This window comes from Mandrillus leucophaeus, unplaced genomic scaffold (assembly GCF_000951045.1).
Source record: "Mandrillus leucophaeus isolate KB7577 unplaced genomic scaffold, Mleu.le_1.0 Scaffold624, whole genome shotgun sequence".
Classification (NCBI taxonomy): Eukaryota; Metazoa; Chordata; class Mammalia; order Primates; family Cercopithecidae; genus Mandrillus; species Mandrillus leucophaeus.
In genome coordinates this window covers 580,787-590,320 of record NW_012106742.1, presented here as the reverse complement: position 1 = coordinate 590,320, position 9,534 = coordinate 580,787, and the positions used below count along the sequence as shown (strand labels likewise).

The window sequence follows — 9,534 nt, the reverse complement described above, 5'->3', positions numbered from 1 at the left end:
AGAGGCTGAGGCAGGAGAATCACTTGAACCCGGGAGGCGGAGATTGTGGTGAGCCGAGATCACGCCACTGCACTCTGGCCTGGGCAACAAGAGCAAAACTCTGTCTCAAAAAAAAAAAAAAAAAAGGTCTATGTCTCTCATTAGAACAGGGTTCTAGGGGTGAGGTTCTGGAGACTGAGGCAGATCAACAGAACTACGTTTTCTTGCAGAGTTTTCAAAGGGCCATGGGACTTAAGAAGATGGTTGACAGGTAATCTGCTTCTATCCCCTCCCTTTACCTTTCAGCTTGACCTTTCCACTCTGCTGTCTTCCCTGAGCCATCTCCCAATTCTGCTGCATCTCTTTAGGGGCTCATTAAGAAGGAAAAGAGATGCAGAAGGGGTGAGAAGCAGCCTTGTCCTCAAAGCAAATGAGATCAGCCTGTTAGTGCCCAGTAGGTTAGGTGATATAGATTGGTTTTTATTGTCCCCTGCCTCTCATTCTCTGGAGGAAAATTGAAGCATGTTTTTATTTTCTTTTTTTATTAAGAATTCAAGTATTTGTTGCCTGGCTTTGTACTAATTATGTGGTTGGTAGTGCAGTATTTGTTGAATCAGTGAATGAGAAGATTCACAAGACTGGGCTACATAGCCTTTTCACCCTGATGAGCTTTTGAAAAAACACTGATGCGGCCGGGCGCGGTGGCTCACACCTGTAATCCTAGCACTTTGGGAGGCCGAGGCAAGAGGATTGCCTGAGATCAGGAGTTCATGACCAGCCTGGGCAACATGGGGAAACCCTGTCTCTGCTAAAATACAAAAGAAATTAGCCGGGCATGGCGGTGTGTGCCTGTACTCCCAGCTACTTGGGAGGCTGAGGCAGGAGAATTGCTTGAACTCAGTGAGCCAAGATCGCACCATTGCACTCCAGCATTGCAGCCTGGGCGACAGAGCAAGACTCCGTCTCTACAAAAATAAAAAATAAAAATAAAAACTGATGCAAGCCTGGCATGGTGGCTCACACCTATAACCTATAATCCCAGCACTTTGTGAGGCTGAGGCAGGGGGATTGCTTGAGCCCAGGAGCTCGAGACCAGCCTGGGCAACATAGGAAAAGCCTGTCTCTGCCAAAAAAGTTAAAATCAGCCAGGTGTGGTGGTGCATGCCTATAGTCTCAGCTACTCAGCAGACTGAAGCAGGAGGATCACTTGAGCCCAGGTCAAGTGATGCCACCACTGCATTCCAGCCTGGGTGAGAGAGGAAGACCCTGTCTCAAAACAAAAAATGGGCTGGGCACATTAGCTCATGCCTGTAATCCCAGCACTTTGGGAGGCCAAGGCAGGTGGATTGCTTGAGCTCAGGAGTTCGAGACCAGCCTGGGCAACATAGCAAGACCCCCATCTCTACCAAAAAATTTAATTTAAATAAATAAATAAACACCGATGCCTAGTTCTTAACCCTAGGAGATTCTGATTAAAGTGGTCTGAAATGGGACAGGAGAAGCCTTTTTTTAAGGGTTCACAGGTTATATCCAGAGCTAGCAAGGATGTGAAGAAACAAGAACACATGGCCGGGCGCGGTGGCTCAAGCCTGTAATCCCAGCACTTTGGGAGGCCGAGATGGGCGGATCACGAGGTCAGGAGATTGAGACCATCTTGGCTAACACGGTGAAACCCCCTCTCTACTAAAAAATATAAAAAATTAGCCAGGTGCAGTGGTGGGCGCCTGTAGTCCCAGCTACTTGGGAGGCTGAGGCAGGAGAATGGCGTAAACCTGGGAGGCGGAGCTTGCAGTGAGCTGAGATCCGGCCACTGCACTCCAGCCTGGGCGACAGAGTGAGACTCCGTCTAAAAAAAAAAAAAAAGAACACCACGTGATTTCAATAGGAGTCTAGGTTGATACAGCCATGTTTACAAAGGCAGTTTGATAAAATCTATCAAAATTTAAATTTACATACCCATTGAACTGGCAAAAATAGGAATTTATCTTAAATATACATACTTGGAAAAGCACTAGAAGGTACATACACAAGAATGTTCATGACAGTATTGCTTTTATATATATATATTTATTTATTGAGACAGAGTTTCGCTCTTGTTGCCCAGGTTGGAGTGCTGTGGCACGATCTCAGCTTGCTGCAGCCTCCACCTCCCGGGTCCAAGCAATTCTCCTGCCTCAGCCTCCCTGAGTAGCTGGGACTACAGGCACCCGCCACCACGCCTGGCTAATTTTTTTGTATTTTTAGTAGAGAGGGGGTTTCACCGTGGTCTTGATCTCCTGACCTCGTGATCCGCCCGCCTCCGCCTCCCAAAGTGCTGGGCTTACAGGTGTGAGCCACCGCACCCGGCTGATTTCATGTTTTTTAAAAAAGAAGATGTACTTCCCAGTTTATGATAGAAACATTTTCTGAAAACGTGCACAAGTAGCTGGGTGTGGTGGCTCACACTTGTAATCCCAGCACTTTGGGAGGCCAAGGCAGAGAATCACTTGAGCCCAGGAGTTTGAGACCAGCCTAGGTAACATAGTGAGACTCTGTCTCTACAAAAAATAAAAATTAGCCAGGCACACACCTGTTGTCCCAGCTATTTAGACGGCTGAGGTAGAAGCATTGCTTGAGCCCAAGAGGTTGACGTTGTAGTAAGCCATAATCACAGACTGCACTCCAGCCTAGGCAACAGAATGAGACCCTGTCTCAAAAAATATATATATACAAAAGTCAGCTGGGCGTGGTGGCACATGCCTGTAATCCCAGCTACCCAGTAGGCTGAGGCAGAAGAATTGCTTGAACCCAGGAGGCAGAGGTTGCAGTGACTGGAGATCACGCCACTGCACTCCAGCCTGGGTGACAGAGCAAGACTCTGACTCAAAAAAAAAAGTAAAAACTAATTCATTCTCAACAAAGTATATATATATGTGTATATATATTTGCCCAGTCAGAGATAACACTTTTTTTTTTTTTTTTTTTTGAGGCAGAGTCTCTCTGTTTTAAGACAGGCTTACTCCACTATCCACGTTAGAGTGCTGTGGTGCGACCTTGGCTCACTGCAACTTCCACCTCCTGTGTTCAAGCAATTCTTGTGCCTCAGCCTCTTGGGTAGCTGGGATTACAGGTGCGTGGCAGGCTCGGCTAATTTTTGTATTTTAGTAGAGATGGGGTTTCACCATGTTGGCCAGACTGGTCTTGAACTCCTGGCCTCAAGTGATCTACCTGCCTTAGCCTCCCAAAGTGCTGGGATTACAGGCGTGAGCCACTGCACCCAGTGAGTTTTTACTTTTCACTTAGTATATTTCTGTGTGGATTCAAGTTTTTCAACATGTGGAAAATGTACTTTTGATTTTTTAAAAATGCCAACAGTAGATATATACACATATGTACATGCATGATGTATATTTATATTCCTTCTATATATTAAAAAGCTTAAAACTGGCCTGGCATGGTGGCTTACTCCTGTAATCCCAGCACTTTGGGAGGCTGAGGCAGGCTGATCACTTGAGGTTCAGGAGTTCAAGACCAGCCTGGCCAGCAAGGCAAAACCCCATCTCTACTAAAAATTTAAAAATTAGCAGGTGGACGTGGTGGCTCAAGCCTGTAATCCCAGCACTTTGGGAGTTTGAGACAGGTGGATTACATGAGGTCAGGAGTTCAAGATCAGCCTGGCCAACATGGTGAAACTGTCTCTACTAAAAATACAAAAATTAGCCAGGTGTGGTGGCATGACCCCATAATCCCAGCTACTCGGGAGTCTGAGGCAGGAGAATTGCTTGAGCTCAGGAGACGGAGGCTGTAATGAACCAAGATTGCGCCACTGCACTCCAGCCTGGCTGACAGAGTGAGACTCTGTCTCAAAAAAAAAAAAAAAAAAAAATTACCTGGGTGTGGTGGCGGGCACCTGTAATTCCAGCCACTCAGGAGGATGAGGCTGAGAATTGCTTGAACCTGGGAGCAGAGGTTGCAGTGAGCCAAGATCATGCCACTGCACTCTGGCCTGGGTGACTGAGCAAGACTATTTCTTTTTTTTTTTTTTGAGACAGAGTTTCACTCTTTTTGCCCAAGCTGGAGTGCAATGGCGTGATCTCGGCTCACCGCAACCTCCGCCTCCCGGGTTCAAGCGATTCTCCTGCCTCAGCCTCCCGAGTAGCTGGGATTACAGGCATGTGCCACCACCCCGGCTAATTTTGTATTTTTAGTAGAGACGGGGTTTCACCATGTTGGTCAGGCTGGTCTTGAACTCCCGACCTCAGGTGATCCACCTGCCTCGGCCTCCCAAAGTGCTGGGATTACAAGCGTGAGCCACCGCGCCCGGCCTAAGACTATTTCTAAAAAAAAAAAAAATTAAAACTTCAGTGAAGATTCCAGTCTAGCCAGGGCTGAGAATCACTAGTATGATGGAAGGGATATTAGCTTTAGAGAAACTGGATTTGGGGCCAGGCGCGGTAGCTCACACCTGTAATCCCAGCACTTTGAGATGCTGAGTCAGGCGGATCACCAGTGGTCAAGAGTTCGACACCAGGCTGGCCAACATGGTGAAACCTCGTCTCTACTAAAAATACAAAAATTAGCCAGGTGTGGTGGCACATGCCTGTAGTCCCAGCGACTCAGGAGGCTGAGGCAGGAGGATCACTTGAACCCTGGAGGCAGAGATTGCAGTGAGCCAAGATTGCCTCACTGCACTCCAGCCTGGGTGACAGAGTAAGACTCTGTCTCAAAAAAAGAAGCTGGATTTGAGACCCAGGTCTGCCATTAAGTGACCTTGGGCATCTCACAACTTTTAGTTTCCTTATCTGTATTATGTAAAAATTAATGCCTAATCCCAGCTACTCGCGAGGCTGAGGCAGAAGAATCACTTGAACCTGGGAGGCGGAGGTTGCAGTGAGTGGAGATCGCGCCACTGCACTCCAGCCTGGGCAACAGAGTGAGACTCCGTCTCATAAATAAATAAATAAATAAATAACGCCTATGCCACATAGTTATTGTAATGATTAAATGATATTATGTACTTAACACATACTAGGTTCTAAATTACCCTTTCAAGGATTTTACAGTCTTCTAACAGTGGGGCAGAGGTTCCAGGTGAAGAAACAGTCTTGGGCCAGGCATCGTGGCTCACACCTGTAATCCCAGCACTCTGGGAAGCCGAGGCAGGTGGGTCACCTGAGGTCAGGAGTTCGAGACCAGCCTGACCAACATGGTGAAACCCTGTCTCTACTAAAGATGCAAAAAATTAGCTGGGCATGATGCCAGGCGCCTGTAATCCCAGCTACTTGAGAAGCTGAGGCAGAAGAATCGCTTGAACCTGGGAGGTGGAAGTTGCAGTGAGCCGAGATTGCGCCACTATACACCAGTCTGGGCAGCAAGAGTGAAACTCTGTCTCAAAAAAAAAAAAAAAGGAAAAAGAAAAAAGAAACAGCCTCACTCTATGGGATTTTTGTCTCTACTCCTAACTCTAACCCACCCATTCAACCCCCACCTCTGTACCTGGAGCAGGTGGCGAAATTCACATACTCACTGTCTGTGGCAAATGACATTGGGCCAGAGAAGAAACCCGTATGCCACCCTAAGGATGCAGGATACCATGGTACAGGAATTGGCACTGGCCAAAAAGCAACTACTAATGGTGAGTTCTAGCAGGGCAGCCTGAAGTCTCATTCACTGCTGCTCTGTGCCTTTGCCCACTGAGTTTTCCAAGCTCTTAGTGTGTGTCATTGCACTTTTATCTTGTTTGCCTCTAGGTTTTCAGCATTACACCAGAGCAACACAACTCCATTGCCAAAACTCTTTTTCATTAAGTGATTCTTTGCATCCACCTTACAGGTGGAAGGCACATCTTTTTTTTTTTTTTTTTTTTTTTTGAGACGGAGTCTCGCTCTGTCGCCCAGGCTGGAGTGCAGTGGCGCAATCTCGGCTCACTGCAAGCTCCGCCTCCCGGGTTCACGCCGTTCTCCTGCCTCAGCCTCCCGAGTAGCTGGGACTACAGGCGCCCGCCACTGCGCCCGGCTAATTTTTTCTATTTTTAGTAGAGACAGGGTTTCACCATGGTCTCGATCTCCTGACCTTGTGATCCGCCCACCTCGGCCTTCCAAAGTGCTGGGATTACAGGCGTGAGCCACCGCGCCCGGCCGGAAGGCACATCTTAAAGTCCCAAAGTATACTGTAGTTCCTGCTCCTTTCATCTTGGTGAGACTCAAAACTGCCTCTTATATTGGGCGTGATGGCTCACACCTGTAATCCCAGAACTTTGGGAGGCCAAGACAGGCAGATTGCTTGAGCCCAGGAGTTGGAGACCAGCTTGGCCAACATGCCAAAACCATGTCTCTGCTAAAAACACAAAAATTGGCTGGGCATGGTGGCACATGCCTATAATCACGGCTACTTGGGAGGCTGAGGCACAAGGATCACTTGAACCAAGGCAGAGGTTGCAGTGAGCTGAGATTGTGCCACTGCACTCCAGCCTGGGTGACAGAGTAAGACTCGGTCTCAAAAAAAAAAAAAGAAAGAAAGAAAACTGCCTCTTAGTGCATAGCACTTGCCTCTCAGTACCTCTCTCTCTCCCAGGGTCCCCGCTTGCTGTCATGTAACCATCTGTGTATCCCAGTTACTTAGTAGAGTTCCTGTTTCATGGTCTGTTCTCAGCAAATATTTGCTGAATATAGGGCTTCACCTGTGGAGAAAAAAATTGGATAGGCTTCCTCTCCACTGGTTCAGCCTCTCTGCTACCACCCAGCTTTATGTCACGGCTAAGTCTAGCTCCAAGAGAACACAAGTAATGGGAAAGCAACTAGGGAGAAAGAATAAGAAAGGGTGGTAAACAGAGGCAAACAACACTATTCTGCCCTCTCGATCAGGTCCGTCAAGCTGCCCTGCACCAGCTGTTTGAAAAGGAGCATCAGCAGTACCAGCAGGAACTAAATCAGATGGGCAAAGCTTTTTATATAGAGAGATTCTGATGGCATCCAAAACACTGTTCTTCCATTCTCAACATGCCTGCAAACCTAGCCTTCTAGAGCCTCTATCACCTTGAACCTCTTCCCCAAAACGTACCTGGATCTTGCTGTCTGCCCAGAACTTAAGACAGGGCTCCCACTCTCACTTCTCCACTCTCTTGTTAATCCCTTGTTGCTATTTGGGAAACAATCTATGGAACAACAGTAAAAACAAGAGTGACGCCTTGTGGTCAGAGTGGGATTTACTGTATTGATGTAAGGGGGCAGGGGTAGGGAGGGGTGGACATTGTGAGTTGAGAATCCTGATTTGGTATAACAAATAAAGTTAGTTCTTAAAGGCTCAGACTTAGACCACTGGGTTCATTCTTTCAGGTCTAAATCTTGATTTGTTTCAAAAGTGCTTATTTTTCAGCTACCGTAATCTTAACTTCCTGGATTTTGCTCGCCACCTCTCAGATATCACTTTCACTTATCTTTTATTTATATTTGGACAAATTGCTCTGAATGTGGCTATTAATCTATAGACACTGTGGTGCTTGAGTGAGGAGGCCTGCATTTTGGGTTTTGAGTTAGCTAGTTATTGTGAAACTTTGAACAAGTCTCTTTCCGCTGGGCCTGAATTCCCACCTATGCCAAGTGAGAGGATTCCAGACTTAAATGTCTCCAGGAATCAGGCAGGTAATCTTGCAGTTGTAAGGAAATAAGGAATGGTGGGATTTCTAGGGGGCTGGAAAGAGCAGTCAAAGGCACTCAAAATTCTGAAAAATACTGAAAAGTACTGATTGACCATGTGCATCATATGAAGGCCATAGACAACTTTACTTACAAGGGTCCACTTTACAGGTCATACGGGTTGGCTCACACCTGTAATCCCAGCACTTTGGGAGGCTGAGATGGGTGGATCACCTGAGGTCAGGAGTTCAAAACCAGCCTGGCCAACCATGGCCAACATGGTGAAACCCCATCTCTACTACAAATACAAAAAATTAGCCCGGTGTGGTGGCAGGCGCTTCTAATCCCAGCTACTCGGGAGGCTGAGGTAGGAGAATCGATTGAACCCAGGAGGCGGAGGTTGCAGTGAGCTGAGATTGTGTCATTGCACTCTAGCCTGGGTGACAGCAAGACTCCGTCTCAAAAATAAAAAGGGTCCACTTTACATGTGAATGACATCCCAAGCCAGAGACCCCCATTTCACAGCCAGTGACAGCTGTAGGAATACACCATGAGTCCCTGAATACACTCCCTGAACACACCATCGCTCCCTGATGTAAGTGCCATTATACATTACTTTGCCCTGTGCTCTCACCTTGCCGTTGGCATCCTCACTGGTCACTTGTCCTGTCCTGACCTTAACTCTATGTGCCTATGTCTGCACTGCAAAACTCATACCCTTCCCTCCAACCCAAGTCTGTCTCCATCCTTCAGTCTCCTACTAAATCCCCCATTTTTCTTCTATGTGTCAGAGCTTCTTCCTCTGCCCCTACACATCCCACTGATCCAGAGGCAGTAGAGTATAAAAATAAGAGCACAGGCTTTGAAGTCAGGTTTGGGTTCAAATTCTGGCTTCACCTCTTTAATTCTTGTGCCATCATGTGGAAGTGATTTAGTTTAACTGGCCTCAATTTCCTCTTCTGGGCCGGGTGTGGTGGCTCACGCCTGTAATCCCAGCACTTTGGGAGGCCGAAGCACGAGGATCACCTGAGGTCAGGAGTTCAAGACCAGCCTGCCCAATGTGGTGAAATCTGACTCTACTAAAAATACAAAAATTAGCCAGGTGTGGTGGCGGCCCCCTGTAATCCCAGCTACTTGGGAGGCTGAGGCAGGGGAATTGCTTGAACCCATAAGGCAGTGGTTGCAGTGAGCCGAGATGGTGCCATTGTACTCCAGCCTGGGTGACAGAGCAAGACTCCATCTCAAATAAAAAAATTCCTCTTTTGAAAATTAGGACAATAATACCCATCTCATAGGATCATTCGAAGAATTAAATGAGATAATGTATATAGCAATACAGAGCAAGCCCAGTGCTTGGCACACAATAGGTATCCTCCATGTTCTCCCTCAGGAGATTTCTCTGTGACCCAGGTCCTCCAGAGGTTGCTTGCTGACCTCTAGACCAGTCTTCTTATCCAATCAAATATCATTCTCCACCCATGTCCATTCCTCTGTCTTTGCTACATATCCATTCAACCCCCAGCTCCCATCACCTCTGCTTCCCAAACCCTATCTTCAACTACTCGTGAGTACTTACACACCAGATGACGTGGAATTCACAGCCTAGTTGGAGAGGCAGGCACTGAACAAATAACAAGTATGGTGTAAGTTTTATAGGAGACAAAACATGTGACCTGGATTTGACCCAGAAACCTGAGACTGAGTCGCCCATTCCTTGTGTTTGCCTGTGTCCTCCCCTACCCTCTATTTTCTGAAGCTTCATCTCAATCTCACCTTCACTTTTTTTTGTTATTTTTTGAAATGGAGTCTCACTCTGTCACCCAGGCTGGAGTGCAGTGGTGCAATCTTGGCTCACTGCAACCTCCCCCTCCCGGGTTCAAGCGGTTCTCCTGTCTCAGCCTCCTGGGTAGCTGGGACTATAGGCACCCACCACCATGCTCGG

The 9,534-nt window shown here is 47.3% G+C and overlaps 1 protein-coding gene across 1 annotated transcript in view; it reads left to right on the top strand.

Annotated features, from left to right (window-relative positions):
* The window catches only part of LOC105554061 (chromosome unknown open reading frame, human C1orf189), a 10,371-nt gene extending 3,108 nt beyond the window's left edge, over positions 1-7,263 (top strand). Inside the window, exons 2-4 of the mRNA XM_012000325.1 lie at positions 210-250; positions 5,464-5,593; positions 6,822-7,263. Of these exons, the coding sequence (XP_011855715.1) occupies positions 210-250; positions 5,464-5,593; positions 6,822-6,923 (273 nt within the window). The 3' untranslated portion in view covers positions 6,924-7,263. The remainder of the gene's footprint in view (positions 1-209; positions 251-5,463; positions 5,594-6,821) is intronic.
* The last annotated feature ends 2,271 nt before the right edge of the window (positions 7,264-9,534 follow it).